The sequence below is a fragment of the Photinus pyralis genome, unplaced genomic scaffold, assembly GCF_008802855.1.
Source record: "Photinus pyralis isolate 1611_PpyrPB1 unplaced genomic scaffold, Ppyr1.3 Ppyr1.4_LG3a, whole genome shotgun sequence".
In the NCBI taxonomy this organism is placed as follows: domain Eukaryota; kingdom Metazoa; phylum Arthropoda; class Insecta; order Coleoptera; family Lampyridae; genus Photinus; species Photinus pyralis.
Window position 1 is genome coordinate 14,832,791 of NW_022170509.1, and position 27,754 is coordinate 14,860,544.

Sequence of the window (27,754 nt, forward strand, 5' to 3'; positions counted from 1 at the left end):
CAGTCGTCATCGTTTTCGATGCGTGAGAGTACGTTCTCTATTCTAATACTACCGCTACTGTTACATGAAAAACGCGGGTTAACTGTAGTATCAAAAAACAAAATATGTTCCGTATGGCTTATCACAGACATCTTAAGGCAGTCATCCATTGTGGCGATTAATGGTGATGCCTTTTCAAAATATTTACGTGAAAATTGTGTCAGTGGATGTGTACTTCCTTAATGTAAATATTGGCTTTAAATATCTTCGATATTTCTAAGCCAGATAAGCTAACACATTTCACAGTTTCTGGATTTTTGTTTTGGTAAGCCAAAAACGGAAAACTTACACTTCACAGCGCTTGTTTGTATTTGTAAAGAAAAAGCAAAAGTAATGCCGTGTATGCAATATTTACATGCTTAGAATATAACGCAACTTTCTACATTCACGAAATTTCTACAAGACCTAGAATTTAGCTTGCGGAATATTGATCAAAGTTCAAATATCTTCATTATCTGCGCGAGTAATTCAGCAAATGTTAGCTGAAACAAATACCATTTCCCTGGAAATTGAATCACAGAAAGCACAACGTTAACATAAAAAAATGCGCCCGACTAGACGCACCTTCAGCCATAATAATTGAGCAGTCATCAAATGCCATTGCCAAACATAAATTATAATCTACCTTTACAAAACACCTTTAAGATAAGTTGTCGCAGTGCAGTTGTTTTGTCAATAGAATTTTAAATTTATACTAAACACCTTATCGGTAAGTATCGCTAATGCCACCACGAGCGACCTGGATAAGCAATCATTATCAAGAAAAATTCAGTGGACGGCCGATACCATAATATGCCCAGAGAAAATCAAAATTATATAATAAACCGAATCCAGATTTTATCGTCGCTCTCAAATTTAATGGACCAAAAGCATGCATGTATGTCAAAATTGCACATTAAAAACATATGTAGGTACGTCAGTAGAGCCAAAACGTCATCGTGCTCTACGTACCTCGAATTGTAGAGAATTTATACAAAGCGCCCTGGAGGGGAAAGTCTAAACAAACGTTTTATTTTTAGGTGCAATTCATACAGCGGAAATAAATATTTTCATTTAGCCTTAAAAACCAATCCTCTCCAATGGATGGTTTATGTATTTTTGAAAGTTACACGGAAAACTTCTACACTGTCCGCCGTTTTCGCAAGCCCACAATTTAATTTGAGATGTTCAAAAAACTAAACCTTCACATTTTGCCCCTTTAAAATATTTTTTCTCTTTTACAGAGTCAAATGCTCGGTCAAATGTTAATTTTTCAGATTAATCTTCTATTCGTGTGGATTTTTTTACAATATACCTAAATAGCCCTATAGCGTTTTACGCGCGCTTTTGAATAACCTTTCTGAGCGCATTTCCCAGAGGGCTCGTGTTGTGGCCGCATTTATATAAGAAAAAGGATTTCCTTTTACTCCCAAAAATCAAAGCATTTACTTCACATTTTATTCAAAAAGGAAAAGAAGGAAAATATATATTATGCTAGAAGCAAAAAGGATTGCTTTTTTTAAAATTCATAAAAAGTAGCATTTGCTGAAGGATTTACTTCAGAAAATGTGCATCTAGTCCGAAGAAGCTTTTTAATTCGGACACGTGTACAGCAAATGAGTCTAGTTTTCGCGATTTTTAGCGCATTTTTGCAAATGGCTGGCAGCAAATGCGGCCCCATATAAGATCGCTTGCAGAAAGACGAGTGTACGTATACTTACGGGGCCGTATAAGTATATTAACTTAGGGGACGGGGCTACATTGTGGGATCGGCAACATCTGGGCGCCTTCCCCGAGCGTGGTTTACTAACGTGGTGATTTTTCGTATCTTCTACAGTTTTGGTCCGATTGCTGTCAAACTGTTGTCGTCGGAACGCGCATAACTCCTGCTTGACGCCACCTTTTGCGAGACACGCGTCTTTATGGGTAGGCGGCTTCGGGCACCCAAAAGTTACCTTCTGCTTCGAATTTTGTCACGCGGTTTAAAATTTCTTAAAACTCGAATCGCGGTCCTGTTTCTCGTGTCACCAATAGATGCTCTAGCTATATAAAAAATTGAGTACTATTTTGTGGAGGGTTTTTAGCTAAATCCACCAAAATGATTGTGGGGAAGTTAGAAGTGGGTACCGACAAAGGAAATGTGGTAGCCTTCGACAAAATCTTATTGATGATCGAGTCAAAACTGGTTAATAGAATACTGATCTGCCACATAAAATTGATAATTTAAAAAAATCCTAACTGTGCATGGTGGATATGGTGCACCGTGCACGTACACGCACGGAAAGTGTACAAAGAAAGACGTACTCCACGTGAGCGCAAATTCCGAACCCTATTTCGACGAAATAAACGTCCAGTGCGGTTAGCTGACTATTTCATTGAGAGGAATCAGGAAACCAGAGGAGATGCGCTTTGACAAGTACTAAAAATGAAAGTGTTAATGGTACATAGCAGATACGGGCTTCCAGAGCTGCATCGGTGACGGTGAGGAACTAAGATGTTCACAACCTACAGTCTCCAGAATAGTCGATTAGGGAATGAATATCCCTCGGAATATCCTATAATAATTTAACAAAATCCCTTTACATTCCTTTTTTTGATCCAGAGAAATCCCTGCGAATAAACAGGACTAAAAATGACAGTAGTCCGGTTTATTGAAAATCCCGTAGATTTTAATGGGCGTCATATTTCACCTCCTCTATTTTGTCCAGCTCTGGCCTCGGCTCTGGCTGCTGTTCTTTACGATTTTTTGTACTTTCAACTTCTTCCATAAAAAGTTTCGCTCTTTTTAGAGGAATTTTTCAAAAGAAATTACCCATATGTCAGGTTTTGTCCGCCCATTTGTTCCTAGTCTAACTCGAGAACGAAAAGAAAGAGTGATGCCAAATCTTCGCCAATTCTAGGTTTATTACATTTATCTTAAGATCGTGAGAAAATACACTCGTGAAATATGGGTACACCTTGTAACTTGTTCAGTGGCGTACCGTGTTTTACCCTCGGTTTTACCTTGTCTTTCAACTTTCTGCTTGTCAGAGTTGTGTAGTTTCTTCATATACATGCACCCATAATAGTTCTCGAGTTCTATAGATTGGTTTTAGCCGAGGTTTTAGTTCCCTTTGTTTACCTGAAATAATCGCATTTCAACGGTGTTCTTATTGCATCTACAGGGTGAAAACGAAAAGTTTCACTTTTTGAGATGCTATGTTATCAGTTTATCACGAGGTTTATCATATTTTATTACCCATGTAAGATAGAAGATAAGTAAAAAATTAACGTTAAAATATACAGGGTATTGCATTTAAAAAATAGCCACTGGATTCTACGTAAAATACTTAGCTTAGGCAGTTTTTAGCTAGTTTTTTTCCATCTTACATGGGTAGTATAGTAAGATATGATAACATCTCAAAAAGTTAGACCTTTCGTTTTCACCCTGTATCTCAGAAACACGTGTAGATCGATAATTTTTATGATATTAAAAGTTTCATAAAAAAAGTGGTACAGGGTTCCGAAAACCGCAAGTCTCTATCTTTAAAAACAGCTGAGATACACTGCACTCTCAACCAAAATAGGACGTACCTACAACGAAACAAATCTATAAAGGATCGGAGGATCCTTAATAAATGACGCAGTTTATTTCAACCTTAAATACTTAATTAATCATTGATTATCACAAAGTTCTACATTCTACAAAGTACAGAATCGCACGCAAAAAATCGCATTTCGATGTCTTAAAAATTGAAGGACTCGTTGGACTAACAAAGACGAGGAAGACCAAAGCTATAGTAAATGTAATCTGCTAAGACAATGCGCAAGAGTTACTTTTTCGATATGAAATAAACTTGTAACAAATATAGCAAACGAGCTCCTGGGTCACTGAACATTTAATCAGTTCTTCCTTGGGTGGTGATGGTGATAAACAAAATACTGAAAACAGAATTGAAAAATTCAAAACCGTTTGGGGTTATCTTGTCCACAGACGGACGGACGGGCGGACAGAATGTCCAAAATCATGAACTCGCTAGGAGCTCGTTAATAAACTGCACCTCGAACTGCACCTACATAGACAACGAGCGACAAAGTCACTTCCGGTTGACGAATATTGACCAAAATTGAATCGATTAGTCCTTTGCTAGCTAAAAACAGAATTGGAAAATTCGAAACCGTTAGTGAGTTATCGTGTCCACAGACGGACGGACGGGCGGACAGAAAGTCCAAAATTGTCGTCGCTCATTTTGTGTAAATATTCTCGGGACTCATGTCGTGGACGTACAGACGTAACCATATTTTTTACTAAGGGCGCTATAAAATGTATGTTGCCAAATATTCAAAGGAGTGAATGCCGAGGCTATACGTGATAAATTAAATCTTAATTATTTCGTATAATTGTAACTGAATACTACCTTTTATGGTCGAGTATCACAACGAATTTGGAAGTGTCTGTGTAATACAGTAATATTTAGATCTGAATCACGGAATTCAACTGAAGTAATGCTGACGTAAACCATTGAGATAATTTTCTAACGTCTCTGTAATAATGTAACTTCAAAGGTAACGTAACTCAGAGCGAGAATCTAAGGGCCCGTAAAAATTTGAAAATTGAGTGGACGAACGAATGTTGCAAAATGAAACGAAAAAATCGTTATACAGGGTCGCTATTAAAGATGGAACCCGAGCTCTCACGCTCAAACCGTTTGAAATATAGACATGAGAATTAAAACACTTCCATTTGAAATTATTTCATTATTTCATCATACATTTTGAGGTTTTGACACAAAGTTTTTCTAATTTTTCTGTATATTTTCTAATTTAACATAATTCATGATTAAGGTAGTAAGAAAGAGAAAAAATAAGCTTTCTAATGACGTACTCGTATAATGATCTATGTTGCTATTTAAAAAAATCAAGATGGTGGCTGCACTCAAAAACCATGCGTTAAAAAAATTTTTTAACCTCAAAATGTATTTCAAATGGAAGTTCTGATTTTTATGTCCATATCTCAAACGGTTTGGGGCGAGAGCGAGAGCTTTGGTTCCATCTTCTATAGCGACCCTGTAGCATTGTTTGTTTCCTGTAGCTATATTGTTCTTATTTAGACATGTTAATGAATCATATAATTGACAATAAAAGACGTGTAAAACTATACCACAATAATTACTGCATAATAAAACTCTAAACTGAATATTTCGTAAAACACAATTTGAAATTTTACACGATAATTGTCAATGCAAAGGTAGACCTATCAGAGATTTTACCTACTGTGGTGTAGTTGTGGAAAAAAAATCTTTTACTAGTTTCTTCAAGAGTTTCTGGATTCCTTTTGCTGAGTGTTCTTGGAGTTAGTTTTTTTTACTCGGTTTTTGATGATATTTAAAAAAACAATATGAAATATGCGAGGAAATATGCCTTTAATCCAAACCGAGATCCAAACCTTCTTGGTCGCGAAGCAAGTGAATTATTACATCTAGTGGGACTTCATCGATTCTTTTCTTTATTTATGGAGTGAAAACAAAGAAAAGTGAAGTAAGGTGTTATAAAACGTTGCTTGCGATTTTTAAATGTGGAACAACAATAATATGTGAAATAATTTATTTCTCTATTGTGCAAGTTCTTTTCCTTTTGAATACCAAACAACCTTGTTCAACAATCAACATAGATTGTTTACTACATTTTATTCGATAAAATTTGTTTTTTTTTCCGTTCTAATCACAAAGGTGGTGGTGACATTTCACCACAACGCCTTGATATGACGACAGTATTGATCAAAAGCAGGTAGGGTTGTGATTCATGCTTTTCTATTTTCACGAATTTTGTCGTATTTCACCAGAAATTGTTTGGCGAATCGGGAAATTTTCCAATGGGATAATGACTCCCGTATACACTTTGAGACATCAAAAGTAGTAATTTTGAGTTGTACTTTTACGCAATTTGTTTGACAATGTTAAATGAATGCACCTGTTTAATAATATTGGCGCATTACTGATAAAATCTTGTACTGCATCAAACTTGAAACTTAGCCAAAGGCCTTTTATCGATATACGTCAAAGTAGCACTAATCCTTTGCGAGAAGGTTTCCTGTATTGATGCCAAAGTCTTGATTAGGCAAAGGATCGCGTTAAATACGTGTGTCTGTGTAACGTAGAATTATGTTATATTGATTTTTCATCATACCCTTATGTCTGTCAACATGTGTTAGTAGAAAGCGAACCTAATAATTCTAAGCAGTAAATGTGCATACAGATTGCGATTGATTTTCAAATAATTAACACGTGAAGAAAGATGAACGTAGCCTGGCACTTATGTTAGTTTTTCTACAGCTCTTCCAGATTTAGCCCGTGACGTACAAAAGCGTCATGTCGGCAGTGTGTCTCGAACTATCGGGCGGTAGGCCGCGAAACGGCCTCAAACTACCTTTGAATAGGAGCCTGAGTGAACCAGGTCCTCCTTCACCAAATCATATCTTCCTAAGTCCTCCGAAGAGGTTCAAGCTGGAGTCAACTAGTGTCAGCCTCCCCATAAGTCCCTGCGGTGATAGCACGACTCTTCAACGAACATTAGTATTAACAAAAGTCGGTACATTGGATGCAGATGAACTTACGGCCAAACTAGACACTGCGATTCCTGGTTCGAGGACTTTTTTAATTTTGGATTGTCGGCCATTCATATCGTATAACCTCAGTCATATCAGTGGGGCAATTAATATTAACTGTTCCGATCGTTTTAATCAAAGAAGACTTCATCAAGGGAAAGCGACTCTTGCGGATTTAGCCACGTCGAGGGAAGGAAAAGAGATGCTGAAGAAGCGTACATACAAGGAAGTGGTGGTTTACGATGATGGCACGTGTGATAAAGAAAGAGTTACGTCCGCTCATCCTCTTCTACTCGTCTTATCATCGCTGGTGGAAGATAACCGGGAACCAATTCTGCTATTGGGTGAGTACCCTGATGCATGTACCTACGCACGTCTTTAGCGTCCGTCGCGCTCTTTTGGAAAAACGCCAAGCGTTACCGCGTTATATTTGTTTATTTGCTTGCTACTTACAGCAGTGACTAATACTCCATATATGCAATTTGTACTATTCTTAGAGATAAAAATATGTACGGCGTGGACTTTATTCAACAATAATGTCTCACATTCTATTTATAGATTTCGATTTCAGAATATTTTTACCATTCTAATTGCGCAGTTTCTGATCGACTTGGTCTTCGCCAATACAAAGGTATAAATTTAATTCGAGTGCGAACATGCATACTTAGGTGCAAGCAATCAATTAAGCGGTAATTGTCTCCCCGGCTCTAATTTTTGTTAAATTTCAATCTCGTGCGAGAAAATTCAGGAAACTACCTTGATGCTATTCCAGTTTTTTTCCTAATTTTATTATTATAACAACGCGCAAATTATGAATCACACTTCGCTTAGTTGGAACAACTCAGAAAGGTCGAAAAACTTTGCAACGACAGGTTTATCCTTATCCCAGAGTCGTAATTAATATTGTTAACTCAATTTTGTACCTCAAAATACGTTTATGCACTTTAGTGTGTTAAAATCCGGGTTAAATTGTTCTGTCTGATGGTGACAATCACTAACTTACACTACGCACAATTGCATTCAAAAGAACTAGAACTTCCAGTTTTCAGGTAGACAATTTTTTTATCTTTGGAACGAAATTATGTTTTGGAACAATAAACCTTCGTAGGCCTTAAGTTATATTTTGTAAATAAATGATGATGAGATTCTGGAAAAAGTCGATACATATTTGTTTAACAATTTCACAGAAACTTTATTATTTGCATTTGTTTGATTTCCATTTTGTTGGAATTAGTAATCAATCGATTCGGATCTGTTGTGTGTCTAATGCTCCTTAGTCCTTATCCCTTGACCTTCGCCACGTCGAAAATTGTTCTACATACTAATCATTTACTGAATTTTACAAAAATGTACTCAGAATTTTCTGAATCTACCAATAATTTACTGAAGTTACAAAAAAAAACCAAGTACGCCCAGGCAAATATTTCAAATCCTGCTCATTGCTCTTCAGCTTCAATAGCCATATTAGGAGATTTGAACGAACATCTTAAAATTGTGAAGAAAATGGCATCGATAAAATTAAGTACCTACCGTAAAACAGAAACGGAATTAGAAATTATACAAACTATGCAGATACGATACTTACATATTTTATGAACTAATTGCGCAATGAAGAGTGTTTTTTCATCGAATACATACACCAAAACATAAAAACAGCTTACTGGAAAAACCGAGGGAAAAACCTTAAATTAAAAATTTCTTTAATTTTGTTACCCTAATATTCGTTTTTTCTGTAGGTGTTTGAAAAACATGCATACTTTTATTGTTTCGTTGAAAAATATTAAAATCGCCTGGAGGCCGCCATGGAATTTTTATGTTAGTGTACAACAAGTGAAATTAGTATTCGAATTAGAGGAAGTAATGGAATTAGCCGTGGAATTATTCGTAATGGTACTGGAGTATATGTGATATGACTGCATTAATGTAGACCAAAATTGGTCGGTCCAAATAGAGCTAAAAAAACCTTTTTTGGACATAGCGATTTGATTGTTCGGTAGGTATGATCTTTTCGATTTTTTAAAAAACTTTCAAAATTTTGAGTCACCCGTAAACGGAAGCCTACGACGAAAGTTGTCCGAATTTTACGAAATTTTCGAGATACACTTTCCATTTATTTTGCGTATTTTACCGTAAAAAATTCCGAAAACTCTCGTTACTTTATGTTTCGTTGAGATTGGAATTTCTTTCGCATTCCCAGTTAGGCGAGTGTCATCTTGGTATATGGGATAAATGTTTATGAACACGCAGAAACAGACACAAAATTGTTAGTTCCATCCGTTTAACTATTGTAGTTTGCAGTGAGGAAAATTAAGAATGACCAAGAAAAATATTTATTTTTATGGTCAAAGACCACTAAATACGACACTTCGTCGAGATTATTTCGTGCAAAATCCGAAATAAAATCAGAAATAAATAGATAAATCAGTAACATCTCTTTGAATTTTTTTATGATAAACTGGTAAAATAATGGGCGTGATAATGAATGCTGAATGTTATAATTCAAAAAGAATCGGCGTTGACTGTAATTCCAGCTAAATTGTTAATAGATTTTCTTTTATGTTTCAGATATGTGAGACCCCTTAATAATTTGTACAGACGGCACCCTGTATGACATTCAGTTCTCGAGATATTCGCACTTCCAAGTCATCGCCAATACATATGTTTCGTCCAAACGTTCCTATCGCCTTTTGTGAGTACCCTCTTCCGACACTCTGTTCTTGAGATATTTATACTTGCAGTTTTCACCCCACGAATAGATGTCCCGTCCAGCGATTTCATTTTTTCTTTGTGCGTACCCTGCCCCCGACACTCCGTTCTCGAGATATCTTCCCTACCATAGATCTCGATAATGGGGTCTGGGGGAAGGAATGTGGTTGGTAAAAATTAATTCCTGTCGTTGAGACCTTTCATTCACGAGGATGAATTGTTAATTATACGCACTAAAAGAAAAATTGCAACAATTAACTACATTTACTAAAGATGCGATAAACAATATGAAATTTCCGAAAGTATCAATAAAACCGACATTACCAAGGAACAACAACAATTACAACAAAATTGCTGAGTGATCAATCCTTTGATCTTTGCATTCCTTATTCTTTTGTACGACGGTGACTTTAAAATATGATGTTTCATTCCTTCGTATTTCACTAAGTGTTAATTTAGGAAAACGGCAGTAATGCGTTTTGATACTCCAGCTGCAAAATTTACCACTGGATTGTAGTTTGTAGTGGATTATCAGTTACCCTGATCGAAGATTTTGGAACCACGTAAAAATGTAATATATACCACTTAATTAATAACGTGCCTTTTCCAAGCCCTTAATTACAAATTTCGTGTATTACTTATTTATCGGACGGATGTATCGGACACGGCGTGCGGTTACTTCGATATTTTACACGTTTTCGTACTTTAGGTGTAATTTGTGTATTTTCTCATAGCAATTTTGAAAAGGAGAATAAGAAAATTTAGGTCGCCCTTATTTATGTAAACCGTCGCTAGTAGGGTAGGTAAGAGATAGGTAACGAAATTTATTAAAAAAAAAACCCTCTAAACTTCATTCTAGATTCTCCTACCCGGGACCCTTGTTTACCTGTAAATGGTCATGGGGTCTTAAATATCTTAGAAATCATTGTTTAATCCCGTCCTAATAACCCTAACGGAATTTTGTGTCTATATTACGCACATGTTCTAAAAGCATTTTAATCTCTGTATGTTACAGCAGCACCACAAGGTATAATGTTTGATTACCTACGTCCACATTTGTCGAATAAACTAAACACACCACCATTAACGAGTAGTAGGTCTACATCAGTGCATGTATTATTAATCTTGTTCTGTGAGTTTGTATCACTGTGCGATAAAGCGTCACACTCCCAAAAGCGGGCTAACGCGTATTTATCATATCACAATGAATAAAATAATAAAGTGGGAATGAGCATCAGAGACTTTCCACAGCATTATTTATTCGAAAATTAATTCTAAACTTTATTCAAATACTCAGATATGTCGCCCAAATGGGGCTGATTACAGAAAAGTATAAACAAAAAAAGACGAGGCCCATATTTTAGACATACGGAGTGTTTAATCAAAGTGGTGTTTCCACTGGAACATCCTGTATTCTTTTAAGTATTTAAAAATTGAATTTATTAACTCAAAGCGAGACTCAAAGTATATTTCGCTAAGATTTTGTTTGAAAGAAATAGTCTCATTTTCGAATATAGAAGAACAAAACAATATTAATTTATTACGAAATTACCTATACAATAAATAAATTATAAGAAACCAGCGGTCGATCAAATGAGATGTTAATTAATGTGACCTTTATGTTGATTTGGGCAGGCTTGATTTCGTGTGCAAAATGACTTATATTTTAATTTTTGGAGATAATTCATGGCATTGCCTCGCGTATTCTTGGTTTGATATTCTCTTTGTTCGTACAGAATAATAATACCTTGTCTTATACAAAAATCCAACTTTAGTCAGTGTGAACATCTATCGGAATAACGACCATGACATCCTCGACTGATACAGCATTTTGTAAACTTTTGTAGGTCGTTGTTTGCTGGATTTTTGAGTGTGCGAGTTCTTATAAGTCCCTATCTGATGTGAAAGGGTTCAATTACGTAATGGTACACTAAATTTTCTTATAATTCAGCTTGATACTTTAATTTTTATTTAGAAAAACCTCCCTCTAAGCCACTATCCTATTCGCATGGTATATAAAAGCGTGATTTGGGGTTTTTGGGGGGCGCTCATTTTGCGTATTTGGCTCGAAAAGAGGATAGTAGCATTGTTATCGCACCATGAATAAGTACTTGAGACCACGTTTTTTTCGCAGCGGAAGCCATCAGAACTGATTACATAATTTGAATATAATACAATCAATTGAAGTTATATTTAAACTAAATAACAAGATAATAGAAAAAAGATATTGTCTGATATGTACGGCTTTCTAGAAAATAAGTTCATTTTACCAAGAATTGTTTTACTTTGTGATAAGCTAATAGTTAATCGGTAAACAACGAAAGGTGCTAGGAAATCTTACTTTGATAAGCATTTTCGTGCTCAACTTTTCTATAAAAGGTGCATTTTGTAATGCTTCAACCTGTAGGACCGAGATTCTGTTACTTTTCATCAGGTATTACTTTTGCCTTTTTTGTCCACACAAAAGGGCGTTGTAACTTACAGAATTAGTAATAGTTTGTATTAACACTCACAAAATTGAAGAGCTAAGATAACGTTTGATAGTGTATCACTCTCATGCGATAATACCTACATATTTAGTGTAACTATGACTACTATGAGTAAGACATTGGTGAATCAGTAATTCAAATAAGTATAGAGTACCTAATTAGTTTCATCCCCTGTTGACCTGACAAACCATTCGTAATCCCGATATTTAAGGAGGAAATAAACACGGCAGATGGTTACATAGTTCCCAAAATAGTGGTGTCCAATACTACGACTTACCAGTAGTCATTCCATTCTCGAAAACCTCGAATTCGGAGTAAATCGGTTTCCTATTCGACGAATTGTGTTGTTTACTAATTCAAGCATTGTTTGTTCATTCTAATTAGGAAATTGCCTGTGATGGCTTCCATTAATGAATCATTACAAAGCAAAAATGAGATCTATTCAGCACGTTACCTAAATTTAAATGTTTATGTATCATACCCTTATTAACACAAACGCATTTCCACACTATTTATACTTTCCTCTAACGTTGCGTAATAAAATAAAAATGTCGGAATTATTTCACTATATCTTACTCATCATAAGTCTTTCTATTTGGCTCAACTTAGTCACTATCTATGGTTTGTATTTACTACGAATCGTTGGACCTTTTTGGGAGATCACGTATTTACCTCATCTTTATTGGAAATGGGTATGCTAATATTTTTATACTTCGATAATTGAAACATTTTCAAGCACGCAATTTTACAAATGCCCAAAGTCTCTTTATTCTTGATAAATCGGTATATTTGTCTGAGAAGTAAATATTAAACAGTTTCCTTGTTCTATTGCACCATATTCGGTTACCTGTATTGTATAAGATACCTTTGTCTATAAAATAGGATTTTCAAAATTATGTAAGTACAGAGCTGGGTAGTGCTTGCATTAAAGGTGCATATAAATTACTCCGATTTACTCAAAAAAGACCCCCGTTTGCAAACACTGAGGGCTTGCAAGCACGCTGGGTGCTTTCGAGCACTGAATTTAGATATCAAATGTATGTCCATTGATTGCTTTCTTGTTTTTCTGCATCCTAAAAATCGTATGTCGTAATATTCGAACTTGAAGGGATAGTTTGAATAAGAAAGACGAAGACGAAACAACGAAACTAATAGCGCTACTTTCCCTTATGAACATGCGCTAAATGAAAATGTATAAGAATGATTTTTACCTTACAAATCATTTGTACAGGGTGTAAATCGAAAAGTGGAACATAGGCGTTTAACATGGGAAATTACTTTTTCTTTGCGCAAACGTTTCCTAATTATTTTACGCAAAAATACTTCAAATAAAAGTTATAGAGGTATAAATTCTGCATCTAAATCATGTGAAACGATTATTCTACCTTTTCTTGTACGCGAAAAAATTAATTATAAAGTTTTCACGAGTTTTTAGTCTAAGTAGCCATGAACTATGTTTTTCTTTTATCATAGTCCCATGGCTACTTAGACTAAAAACTCGTTTCAAACTCCAAAAGGCTTGGTGTTTTGTCATTATTTGATTGCGGTAATTGGTAATTGCAAGCATTTGTTCAATTCAAAGGGCTTAGTGTATTGCAAGCACTTTTTCAGAGTGCTTCATACATCTCTGCGTAAGTATAAACCACTTTACCACAAAATTACATGATCAGTTTCATATAGGTATGAAGCAGAGCGAGCAAATCCCCGAGAACTGACCCTTAACTTTCAATGCAAATCTTGGGTTTTAGCTTTTTGTAAAACATTTTCCATAATGACAAACTATAAGGCGAGCTATAAAGCTAAAAGAAAAAAAAATAAGTTTTGGCTTATTCGTTGATGAAAACTTGTTGGTATCTACTTCAGCACTCTGTATAATTCGGTGATCAAAGCCGTCGGGAAATATGCTTTTTTACTATGCGTTGAGAGCAGTTCGTCCGTATGTGTTTTTTAAGTCGAGGTTCTTTCCTAATTCTTGGCATGATTTCAAAGCTAGCGGAAGTTACTTGCTGATACGACAATTCGGGTCTGTAACGAAGTTTAGTGTGCCTGTGGTTTTTGGGAGAAAGAATCATGATTATCGAAACTTATTACTCTTCCGTAGTGTCTACCCCAAAACAATTTCCCATTTTTCGTTGAGAAATACACGAAACAAGTAAACAAGTAAGGCAGCGCATTTTCCATGAATTGACCAGTACTTCCCAAAAGGCCACAGATCTGTGACTGCGTTATGTTTTTCGTTACTAGAGGCATATACCGGGTGGTGACTTGAACAACGCACAATATAGGAATTTCAATAGTAATTTTTTCAGTACTGATTATTGGCTTCCCTAATTATTTTAGAGATAAAGTCTATTTAAGTTTTTGGTAGAGAAAAGATTACGAATCCATGCGTATACTATAGCTTTTAATTTTTTGACCTTTGAAACCAATAGGTAAATTGTATAACTAAAAACTTTTATGAAAATCAGTGGTGCCATGGGAGTTTGAGATCAAACAAAGCCAACTAATGGCAAATGCAGGCGCTTTTGTTTGATTTCATAATTCCATGGTATTATCGACTTTATAAACGCGACAGTTTTTAATTTTTTAATTTTTACTGTTTCTGAATTTATAAAATAAGAAACCATAGTAGGTACGTACGGATTCGTAATTTTTTTCTCTACAAAAAACCTAAATTGACTTTATTTCTAAAATAATAAGGGAAGCCAATAGTCGGAAATTAAGAAATTATTCTCGAAATTATTATTGAAATTCCTGCGTTCGTTAAGTCACCACCCCGTATGGTTAAAATTTCAAAGAAATATCTACAAATTTTATCGTAATCGGTCTATTCGTTATCAAGATATCTCCATAAATAAGAAGGTTGGCATTGCGCAGTGTCCGCATGCGCACATCTGATTTTTACTATATGCGATATGTTTGCGTTTACTAGAAGTATCTGTGGTTAAAATTTTAACAAAATATATTAATAAATTAGCACGTTCACTTTACACAACCTGCGCATGCGCAGTTTAATCGTCAATATTTTCGTTGACTCAGGTGCCAGAGCTATACGCTACCGAATGCAAAAAGAAGAACTAAATACATATCTTGAAAACTGTAGGAGTCGTTAAGGCCTCGGACAGAGAAAGTGACTGCAATAGCGCACCCAATTTCGTTGGAAAATGCGCTAAACATGAATTTTGACAAAATAAATCCGGTTACGGTGTCATAGGATTGAATCGTATTGATTTTGAGCCCATTTCTTGTTATACCGAAAAGGGCTTCTAATATAGCAAAACGAAGATTTTCCAATATTTAGTGTAATTAGTCCAGTTTCTTTTTGAGTATGAAAATATTACGTATCTAAGGAGAACGCGCTAATTCTGTTGCCCTATTTTGCTTGTTTTTAATTGATAGATGTGACGTAAACTGACTGTTTGTGTTTATAGTTTTTGTTTTTGATCACATGCAGAAAACTGCAACTTTCCAAAAAATCGATTTCTGTTTCCATCCGACGTTAATTCTCTTGACGACTCAGAATCGAAGGTTAAACAATTATCAGTCTCGATGTTTTTGTGTCATATGTCATCGGTCAAATACGTAATACGAAAGCACAGCTCTATATGAGATAAATCCCATTTTCCAACATGCTTTCTTCTTAGCATACTATCTGATTTGATTTATAAAATTCATTTTTATCGTCACGATTTACATCATTCTAAACTTACGTAACGAAGAAATACAGATAAATAGATTTATGTTTCGTCAGTCGATTAGAATGCAGATGCTAGATTTGTGTTGCTATATGATTTTCTTCTGTAGATATGATTATCGGTAAAAGACGATTACCTCTTATTCATTATCCCTATGAAATCTATTAAAAAATGCCGTTTTTCTGTTTTTGTAGTGACGCTTTGATGTCTTCGTAAAGTTATTACTTATTTGGCATTCTCAAAACTTTTTTACATGTTAAGATTTTTGTGATTTTAGAGATGATACAGAAAAAATATCACGTAGGTACAGTTTTGCCTGTTGCAAATTCTAAGAAATTTGTATGTAACGATCCCTTTACGTTTACGCATATTATTTGATGTTGCACACTCATAGGGAGTTCTACTTACAAGGTGACTAATTGAGGGGTGATAGATAGCTTATATATGGTCTTCCGTTTAAGCATGCTTGAACATTGAGATCACGCAGATAATATCGACCGATTGTACGATTACGGAATTACAAAATATGACATCTTTGCAACTTTCGAAATCTATAACGGAAAAGGAATAAGCAAGTCACAAATTGGCAAACATTGTCAAATAATGACCACGATCATGAACCATCAATTTTTAGTTCTTAGTCATATGAGAGTTTGATCCTTTTCGCAAGAAAATATGTCTTTACATACTACCCGACATAGCGAATCATCAAGTTTCACCTTTTTCAAAAGACACATGACGGACCAAGTCTCAGATCAACATAGAGGCAAAGGGATACAACATTTAACGCATTATCTGTAATATTGTAATAGTGTACGTTTTCTACTCGTGATAGAAACTGCAGATCTTTTCACTTTATTACATGTTCCTTCCGAAAAGAAGAGAAACGGCTGTAAATTATTGTTAAAATGCGCTGCAATTTTTAGCGCGAACCGCAAAGTGCTTACCTCATTTTTCCGTCCGTCTGTCATCATTTCACGATATCCCTTGACAAGGTATTGACTACGGACCATCACCAAAGGGCGTGATTTGCAACGATTGAAAGAAGTTTTCCTAACGCTCTACAATACGAATAGGTCGTCATGCACGCAAGTGTAGGGTTAATACATTTTCTCACGTTTTCTCATTATTACAAGTTGAGCTATAAATGTTGATCATTTAAGGCATTTTCCATATGTATTACAGTTGAGCGAATTTCTACAAAATTCACAATCCCCTACAGCCTTAGGAGAGCAACTTCCGTATATTGGCTGAAATGTTATCTGCAACTTACCGCAATAGATTAAAAATTAAGTCAGTCAAGGACTCGGTAGTTTCCAGTTTCCCACCGTTAATTAAATTAGTCGACCAAGAACATCATAGTAGCGAGGTGTTTTGGCCACCTATGTACAGGGTGTCTCAGATCGGGTGGGGTTGCATGGGTAATTTTGTGATCATTATATCAGGGATTGGATTAAATGGAAAAAGTTGTATGCTAATTAAAAGACTCCGCTTAGAAAATTTGAAAAATTGACCCGATTAAAAGGTATTTAAAAAAACTGAAAGGTGTTGATTTCCAAAAATAATCATTAATAAGTTTCCCATTTTTACAAACGCAAAAATATACCAAAATGAAATTCAATATGGCGGTTGCTACGTATGTATATCAACTTTCTTTTGTTAAATGGATGCCATATTGGGTTTTTACATAATTAAACAGTTTTTTTGTTCTATGATAAAACAAAGAATACTTTTAAAATCTATGATATACAACCTATGGTCGATTAAAGTACATATAATTAATTATTAAATTGATTCAAAAAATTCATTCAGCTTAGGTACTCCATTAAAATGTCAAAATAATCACTTTTACTAGTATTCTTCAATAGGTATAGCACCAAAAAAAGTTCATATTAAACTACATGTTGAGATCATTATTAAGTTTCTCCGAAATGGGAGATGTTCATTATAAATTTTCTTCGATAATTAAGGTAGGTAATATTTCATTTTTTGAAATTCGGCGACCTACAGTTTCTTTAATTTTCAAATTATCTACGTGATTTTAAACAGCATACGAGACTGCAAAATGTGTACCTATACAATCCCAGTTGATAATCTGAGAGCCTCGGTATATAGAAAAACAGAAGTAAATGACTTTATTTGCACTTGACAAGCAAAACAATTGCAAACCTATGTAAACACGTATTTTATGCATTTAATTGTTTGGATCGGTCTGACAATCATCATCGTATGATTTGATGAAGAATGCTGATTTTTTAACACGTCGGAGGGTGTATAAGTTCTTCTTCATGCACAAGTTATTGCCAGAGTATCTATACCAACTTTTGTTCTTCAGACAAGGTTGAGAAAATCACCTTTTTTCACGTTCTTAGCGTACCTTTCCAATGAAAAATATACCTGAACACATTCCGTTCGTCCGTCGGAAGTTTGACATCTCAGCATTGAGACTACGTAGATAATTGTATATTTTCAATAGGTTTTAAGGTGTATAATGGATGAAAAGAAAATGTTTTTATAGAGCAAGCATATTCCAACTTAACTTGTTAGATATTTCGAAGAAATGTTACTTGAAGTTAGGTTTTTGTATACGTTTAAAAAATGCGCTTGATTGAATCATGGATTTTTTAAAAATAATAATAATAGTAATAGATAATACTTTTATTGCCCAATAGCTATAACAACTAATTATGGACAAATCTAAGGCAGTAGTTAAAACTGTCCATTATTTGATTTTTAAAATGAGGTTTTTCTCGTCACTGGAATCACTAAAAAAAATACAGTTCCTGACACAATCAATACCCCTCGGATGCATCACCCGTAGTAAGGTTCTCCAATTTTGTTCATCATCCTTTCTAAATCTGGGCAGATTATTTTAAATGTATTTGCAAAGTTATGAGTCAGAACTATATCATGTGTGTTAATGGGCTTGCTACAGTTAAGGCGATTAGGTGCCAGTGTTTTGCACAAATATAATAATAACAATAATAACATATAACATAAAGTAACAAGTTAAAAAGTAATCGTAAACGATTTACAAAAAGCGCATTTCCACTTACATTCATTTCCCATTTTTAAGATGCAACTTCTGTTAAAATCGTAAAAATCCGGCCACAAATATGAAAGATAGCGTTGCAAATGTGCAATCCATTTTTGACGTGCTACTTCAATTTCAGTTTATAAGAAAAATTTCATTTCAATGCTCTTCTAAATAAGAAAGTTGGAACTGCGCATGCGTAAATCTAAATTTTGAAACTAACGTTAGATTTTCCTTTGTTCCAAGCGCCGATGTATCAAATTTTATTTAAATGCTTCCATAGATAAAAAAGTTAGCATTGCGCATGCACAAAATAAAATTTTGAAACTGGCGTTTGATTTTCCTTTATTCCAAGCACCTATGTATCAAATTTCATTTAAATGCTTCCATAAATAAAAAAGTTGACACTGCGCATGCGGAAAACTAAATTTTGAAACTGGCGTTGGATTTTCCTTTATTCCAAGCTCCTATGTATCAAATTTTATTTAAATGCTTCCATAAATAAAAAAGTTGGCACTGCGCATGCGCAAAACCAAATTTTGAAACTGGCGTTAGATTTTCATTTTATCCAAGTGCCTATGTATGAAATTTCATTCAAATACTTTTATAAATAAAAAAGTTTGCAACTCGGTTTATAAATGGTCGAGATGCGAAAAGGGCACTGTGAATTTTGAATCCATTCGACTCAACTTTTGGCATTGCGTATTATATGGCTAAAGCTATGCCCATATTGAATTTCATGCAGTTCAGTTCATAACTAACGGAGATATCAAAGCGATCGGACATTTCTAACCAAAGTTATCGTTCACACGGCCAGATAGAGGGACAGACAGACAAAGGAACAGACGGACAGACCAACAGACAGACGACAGACAGCAATACAAAATTATAAACGATTTCTAGGATCGTTAATAAACGGCAAAACTGTAAAATTATGGAACATGTAAAAAAAGGTTTGTTGTTTTTTTACAATAACTTTTTTAGCAATAAACGCAGAAAAAATTCCTTCCTTGGTGCAAGCCTCGACACCATAACGAACCAAATAGCGAAAAACGTAGAACAATAGATCTTAAGATAAAGAACTAGTAGCGTCTCAACAAACGAGCGGACGGACGGACGGACAAAGTGGCCACAATAGCGCATTTTTTTGATTTTTGTGGAAATGCGCTAAAAAAAATCAGTTTTAAGTACTTACGGGTAAGGAAACCGAGTGGCGAGGTGCAGCTGATCTTCCAACTAATATATGCCATAGCGTTATAGCCAATTGCCTACTCAATCAATACACATAATTAGGATAACTAGGGTTTTGACGATTTTGTATCTTTTTTTCTGAAAATCTGAGACATTGCTGCGTTATATACAGGGTGGTGACTTGCGCAACGCATCATAGGGATTTCAATGTAAAATTCATAACATGCGATTATTGGCTCCCCAAATTATTTTAGAGCAAAAATGTATTAAGGTTTTTTGTAGAAACAAATTTTTTACGTCAATAAACCGTATTAGTTTTCAATTTTTTGCATAATAAAGACGGAAAATTGGAAAAATAAAACCCCCATCTTATCAATAATCTGTGATGCCATGGAATTTTCTAAAACAAAAAGATATCCAATTATCAATTAGCAGCCGTTCGAAATGGATTTTATGATCGACTTGGTTACTGTCTTGCATTTAATGGGGACTTATTCGAACATTTATTGTAAATTGTTATATTAGGAAACCGTGTTTGGTAATTTGGTCTTTCTTTATGTTGAATTCGCTGTTCTAAATATAATACTTTTTGATAGAATTTGATTTGTTTTATAGCAGACATTCCATGGCATGACGGATATTGGCGTAGCTTTTCTATTATAAAATTCCATGGCATCACAGATTATTGAAAAGATGGGGGTTTTATTTTTCCAATTTTCCGTCTTTATTATGCAAAAAATTTAAAACTAATACGGTTTATTGACGTAAAAAATTTGTTTCTACAAAAAACCTTAATACATTTTTGCTCTAAAATAATTTGGGGAGCCAATAATCGCATGTTATGAATTTTACATTGAAAACCCTATGATGCGTTACGCAAGTCACCACCCTGTATAACCGTGTTTCAGGATAAATTGAATCAAATGACAGCAACTTGTCGGTGCATTTTTTGCCATTTTTGAGGAATGGGTCATTTTTTGGTAATTTTTATGGTATTTTTAACATTTTTCGAGTTTTTGTGTGTTTTACTTTGAATTTTTTTGCATTTTTACGGTATTCTCTTGGCGAGCTTATGAAACCTTTTTCAAGTTTTATTTTTCATGCAGTAGTAATTCTTACATGGGATTAAATTTGTTTGGGATGCGTAAATGAGTCAGTAACTTACGTACCTGCTTTCTACGACGGGCCTGCAGAGGGTGGAAATGAACCAACAATAAAATTCCTGTGTTTATTACCTAATTGCTTCTTAAAATAATTTTGCGGTCTTATTCAGTTTCATCAATAAATTTATTTGTTATTTAAAATGTCATCTTTATAAATTTTTATGTCATTTGTGCGAGATTTTTAAGTCGCTGATTTTTAACGGCATTAAAATCCTAGCCCTACACATAAATACTCGTAAGTTTGCACAATATGCCCTGGCAGAGGATGAAAATTTAACATGTCCAAATTAAGTTAGGCGCACTTTTTGTTCAAATGATTGGTTTTACGCAGCAAACATTTATGTTTCTCATTGAAATTGAGATAATTCCTCGATGCTGAGATCGTTCAATATCTGTGGGCAGAAGCTTTCTTTAGGAAGGAAATTATAGGCGAGTGTCAAACAGTATTTCTGGGAAACTTTTGGGGTGTAACCTGTTGTTAAACGTCGGGTATACATTAGTTAAAGTTAAAGTCATCATTGACTATTTTAATGTATAACGTAGAACGCATAATGTATTCCGGGAAGTATACCTAATGTGTATAATTTTTCTGATGTACTTACGCAATTATGAAGTTCATTCATGCCAAAGTTCCATTGAGTAGGTAAATACGCGGCGTAGGGAAGTTGTTAAAATGTAAGTATAATTATCCTTTTCTTGCTGTTCTAATTTAAAGTGGAGAAATTGGTCCTGAGTATATCAACGGAAAACGGAAAAGAACCATATCAAGGGAAACTGAGATCATTTGGTTTGACTTACGCCTACACATTGAGTATTGGGAGACATGCTATATTTATGCTAGATTAGGCAAAAATTAATCCACGTGTAATGACCAATCTTATCTAATTGATTTACAATTTTGTTTTCATCCACGGATAATAGTATCTTCAATTCAAGCGGTGGCTAACCTTGTTTGTTTGTTTTGGTGATTTCATTACTAATTAACAAATTCGAAGTATAACAGACGTTTGGGAAGTTTTATGGTAAAGTTCCCTTTGGCGGTATTTACGAGATTATTAACGTTAGTCATTCAATTTTTTATGCTGATGATTAAAGGCATATCCGTGTATGGCGATGGGGTAAGTGTAAACAAGAGCTCAAAAGTGAATATAATTTTTCCAAAGCGTGCAGAGGCAATTAGTTTAGATATAATTATTAAGTTAATCGTGCTGAATCATACTTGGTGTGTATGTTTTTATAAGGGGTTTCCATAAATGACGGATAAGTATGTTACATTTTTGGTATGAATTAAATACGTGATGCATACATGCTGTTGACACGAGGGATCGCTCCTATGACTCATTAATCCCAAGAAGCAACAAAAAAAACCACGAACAAAAGGTTTAGCGGAGTAAATAAAAAATGCCGTCGTTGTGGAAGTAGCCAGGGAATTTCGTTTTCGTCCTTCGCTCTGTCTGTGACGTAACAGTCAGCCTGATCACTCACCAGTGGTACTTGCAAATGACGCATGCTTATCCCCCACCTCCATGAACGTATCATTCAATAAACATTTCAAGATAGAAACATTTCGTTTGTATACTTCGGCGTGTTATAGTAGGTAGTGTGTAGTCCATTGTGTTCAGTTTAGTGCTTTCAAAATGAGGATAAAACGACCCAGCTCTTGTTTGGTACTCAGATTTCGGCCTTTACAACATTCATTAAACAGTAAGTTACTTCATTCATTAAATTTACCAAAAGCGATCTGCGATGGTCCTTACTTGCTCTAGGATTCACCCCCTATGCCTCTATGTCTATAATATTAGCATAGTAAAGGAATTATCATTTGGAATTGACCGAGAAACCTGCAGGAAATTACTTACGTATACATAAGTAATTTTCTCCATGTTTCTATCTAGGTCACTTCGCTTTCTGAAGGGAGGAAAAACATTAATTAAAAATGCATTCAACGAATGATGATTAATTTTGAAATTATAATTGGTGTTGCATTATAATTTAAAAGACGTGCTGCAGTTGTTTTCTTTGCCATGTGCGTCACATTGCCCTGTCCTACAGGTGAAGAACTACGACTCCCGGAGGGATAGCAAAAGATTATTAGCAAGTTGACATTTATAGGTATGACCTCGGTGGCTGCTGAATGCACTTGACCAAATGCACCAATTGATGTAAACAAACCCAATCAAAATATATGATATTATTAATTAATACTGATTCATAGTACAAAAGTTAACATTGTTAATCTCGTTTTTCAGGAGGCCATCGGGAATTTCACAGAAAGCACAAGGATTTATGCGAAGATACGTTAGTTTCCGGCCTGTCCTCACGAGGACTTCCGTCATCTGCATCGTGTCCGGCGTTGGCCGACATCGATTCTCATCCGGCATCCCGCATTTTACCCTTTCTTTACGTTGGAAATAGTAAAGACGCATCCGATCTCTCCTGCCTACAAGACTTGGGTACCTCTTGCGTTCTTAACGTTACATCGTCGCTCAACGGATACCACGAAGAATGCGGAATTACGTACAAACAAATACCGGCCTCAGATTCAGGACATCAAAATTTAAAGCAATACTTTGAAGAGGCGTTCGAGTTCATAGGTAAGGACCTGCACATGCTTTCCTTTCTATCGGGAAACGATGTTGATAAAGGTTTAATATATGGGAACGCTGAGGTAGTAAGAGTAACGAAAGTAGTCTTCTTGTTAACCTGCTGGATTAATAACCGCCGCGCGTTACTACAAGGATTTGGCGGGGTAACGGCCTTGTGAATAGTTTTGCGTCAGCAAGCATTACTCATCGCACTCATTGTTACTGGGGGCCGTTATCCGTCGTTCCCGTGACTCACTCAGGCTGTATCCCGGTGGTGCTTGAACCATATGCACACATGACATGCATCGGGTTAGGTGCCCTCTTGCCTGAACGCTCTTATACATTGTGTTTTTACACAACGGACATCCAGATTCAATTGATAATAGAGCTCTGAATTGAAATCACACTATGAATTAGAGTTGCAATAGGGGAACTAATCATAATACAATTTTGAATCATCAGGGGCTGTAGGCTATTTATTCGACATCTACTGGGGTGATGTTGGGATAAGTACGCTAAACGGCCAACCAACAAACACGCCATTAAAACAGTTTCGTAAGCAATCTCTTTTGGGGTGGCATTTCCTAATAAACTCAAACTTAATTAAATGTTACCAATTTTTCTTAAATTTCTTCTAGAATCCGTGTTTGATATTGGCTTAAAATTTATATACCTACCATCATAATTTCGTGTCTGTGATGTGTAAAAACTATAACAATATTTTTGTCTTGAAATTGTGTAACCATGGTGACAGATCCACGCTACTTGTGGCGATAAACATTATTGCACTCGTATATTGCGCCAACTTTCTATGCATGAAGGCAAGGATAACTATTACACGCGTAATTTCCTTTTAATCTTTTCGCGCTGTGAAACAAAAGCGTTTAAATCGGTCTATAAAAAATTTACGACTTTAGCATTGAGTATTGCAAATAACCAAAACGTAGATTACTCGACGACAAGACCTGTGCAAACGCCGTGTGCGGGGGCCAATGACTTTAACTACCGACTTCGTTGTAAGGGTCGGGATTCGAAGACATTTCCTTTGTAATCTCTGTAGTCAAATGAAAATCAGCGGAATCTGACTACCTGCTCTACGATGGGAAAGCATTTTCATACTTTGGAGTCTGGTATATTTCAAAATTTACTACCTGCTCTAAGACGCTAAAGCTGAAGTAGAAAATTTGTCACGTTTCTTTCTTCAGTAAAAGAAATTTTATTCAGTAAGAGAAAGTTTGAAATGCAGAGCTTATATAAAATAGTGACATAATTCTAAAGAATGGCCCCCTTTCTGTTATTCTGCTTTCCGTATTTCCTTATTTTGAGATTCACTAAAATCCAAACATAATTTGTACAAACCGAAAAGCTCTTCGTCCATGGTATTTGTTAAATAGCGTTAGTTAAACGACAGTCTGGTAACAAGTAGGCTAAAAATGAGGTCTGCGTAGCATCGCATTTGTACTAGCCCTAGCGTCATGGTCGGTTATGCTGATGCACCTACGTTCTGGAATTGTTTTGCGAAATTCGTACAAAGATAATGATTTTTTGCAAAATTTTGTAAAGTAAGGACCATAATGTGTAGCTGTCGTACCTACTGTCTGTGCAAAAAGTATGCAAACTGGAATTGCAAGCCTATTAAAAATAAACCATTCCCCGAATTTAAATCTGTCGTTACGTTCTAAAAAATTTCTGAAAGATATTTGAACTCGGGCGCGAGTCGCAAAATGTGTCCGTTTTCGTATTTGATTACAAGCCTATTCAAGACTTTGAAACCTTTATTTCTTATTAGGCGTCAAACTCGAGTCTACATACATTAAGCCTTAAGGTACGTAATGCACATGCGAGCCGAACCGTTCGCGAACTGATCGACAACTGTTCTTTGAAATTATTTTTACAACGAACTTCCAACGATCTATGGAAAAGTCGAACCGGCCGCTAATCAGCTACTCCATATATAAAGCTCGCGAGCGGAAGAAAAACAACGAACGAAAAGAAAACAAACTGTTCGCCAAGAACCGCTCAGGAACGGTTCGCGAGCGCCTACGAATTCATTCACGAACGGTTCGGCTCGCATATGTATACGCACCTTTACATAGCGATAGCTATAAATCTGAGAATGTAGGTACATATTTGTATAGCATTCATGTTTGGTCGAAAGTATTGTGTGTAGTTGTAGACTTAATACCAAGCTTAATACCTGTAAAATAAGATTCTAGCACGGGTATTAGGTACACTATGACATGAAAAAATGATCTGTTTCCGAGTCCAATTTATGGAAATGAAATGAAAGAAATAATTTTAAAAGCAAAAGCATAACAAAAAATTGCAAAATTACTTTTACATAAATCATTGATACTATCCATGAAAAATTTTTTGTTATCTTCGAGACTCTCCACAAAGCATGGTTGGGTAGGAAGGCAAATGCGCCATTGTCATTTCATTCGTGAAACTGCAACAGTTTATCACTTGGACATTGTTTGTTCCATGGCCTAATAAGACTATTAGGCCATGGTTTATTCAACAACTTACTCCGCGTATTGCTACTTTAATAGGCGTGGAAACCCAATTATTAAAATCATCTCACTGAAAAGGGTAATGTATGCAATAAATTAAAAAAGAGATCACTTATTCATTATGTAGAAGAGGTTGTGAGTCACCCATTTGATAAACGTTGACGGTGTCAATAACTGAAGATAATTATGATTCAGCAGACTTTGTATTCCTTTTCTTAATTTGTAAAATGTTTTTGCTCTTACATTGTTATAAATTGTTATCTTTTTTTGCAGAAGAAGCAAGGAAGAAAGGAACACGTGTATTAGTTCATTGTCAAGCAGGTGTATCCCGTAGTGCAACAATAGCAATTGCGTACATAATGAAATATAAACAATTATCGATGATCGAAGCATATAAAATGGTAAAAGCGGTGAGGCCCATAATATCTCCAAATCTAAATTTCATGGGTCAACTTTTGGAGTTAGAACAGAGTTTGAGAAGTAGCGATAGTGAATGTAAATCGCCATGTCATCCGTATCGGTGGAGTCAGCAACAGAGTGAAGAAGTCACGCAAGGCTGCAGTGTTTAGTTTCGGATTTATAGACATTACGGGTAGCATTGAATGTATATAGTGCCTCTCAAATTTTATATTTAGTCAACTCGCCATCGGATCTAATTCTAGTCGCAAATTTGGTATTAAGGCTGTGTAACCAGAGAAGATATTCATTGTAAATATAGATGGTACCAATAATTTTAAGGCTGTACTGGGTCAAAAGAGTAATTATCCAATTTAGTTCAATGGGAGAATAGAGTTTATTTTTGAGATGCAGTTATTGTTTAAATAGTCTGAGCTGCTGTAGCTGTTAATGGCTGAATTCACTTACACATTAAATAGTGTCGTATTAGTAACAAATAGGCTGAAATAAATTAAGAATAAGTTTATTATTATTATGCTATTTCTAACGTACTTTATTATTTGAATCTGTTAATCTAGTAAAGAGCAGCGTACCAATTTATTAAAGAAAAGTTATATAAAAAGTTACTTTTATTTTGAAAATGTTGCCAAATATTTAATTAAGCCGAATTCATAAAGCAGCAGTACATTTTTAAACATTCTCATAGTGTTTTAGATAAGGACGATTTAGTGTTTTTTTAAGTTTGTAAAGTTGTCATGTTTGATTATATGGCAGGCTGCATCCTAGTAAATGGGATAAATATTTATCAATATGGTGTACAGTATAATTTATTTATTTAATCGAAATGTTTGCATATTAATATTGCAATGTACAATTACAGACTTGTGGGATGATTACCACAATTGTTGTGAACATCCTCAACAGAGTGAAAAGGTGTCAAATATGTTAGCCTCTGTGAAATGACATTCATTTTTTAACTCTTGACAAATAAGTTAATAATTTATAACAAAATATTGAAACTAACTGAACGAAAATGAAAGTCGATAATGACATTTTCACAGATTGTTTATAAAACTTGTGCCTTTTTATTTTAAAACATGTGTTTTATACCACCATTACAAAAGCTGTCTTCTGTAAAATTGCATAATAAATTATGATAAATTTGTAATTTATTATAATGTTTTAAAAGTATTGTAGAATGTATACTGTATAGGTACCTATTACATTTACAACTGTATATACCTATGCAATGGAAGTATTGATTCCTTAGGAACATTGTAATATTTCTTCATGCTGTTAATGTTGAGCAACAAACCTGAAAAAATAGACTGCTAACGTCGTCGATTTGTGATTGCACAAAAATAAAGTGATTGAAAATGTG

The 27,754-nt window shown here is 35.0% G+C and overlaps 1 protein-coding gene and 1 long non-coding RNA gene across 2 annotated transcripts; both read left to right on the plus strand.

Annotated features, from left to right (window-relative positions):
* LOC116165320 (dual specificity protein phosphatase 10) lies at positions 1-27,754 on the plus strand. Its single transcript, XM_031479652.1, has 4 exons — positions 1-304; positions 6,330-6,945; positions 23,129-23,473; positions 26,251-27,754. The coding sequence occupies exons 2-4, from the start codon at positions 6,366-6,368 to the stop codon at positions 26,544-26,546; spliced, it is 1,221 nt and encodes a 406-aa protein (XP_031335512.1). The 5' UTR covers positions 1-304; positions 6,330-6,365; the 3' UTR covers positions 26,547-27,754.
* Positions 7,798-13,090, plus strand: LOC116165321. The gene is made up of 3 exons (XR_004144129.1): positions 7,798-8,594; positions 9,167-9,290; positions 9,340-13,090. It is a non-coding gene; the product is annotated as an uncharacterized LOC116165321 (long non-coding RNA).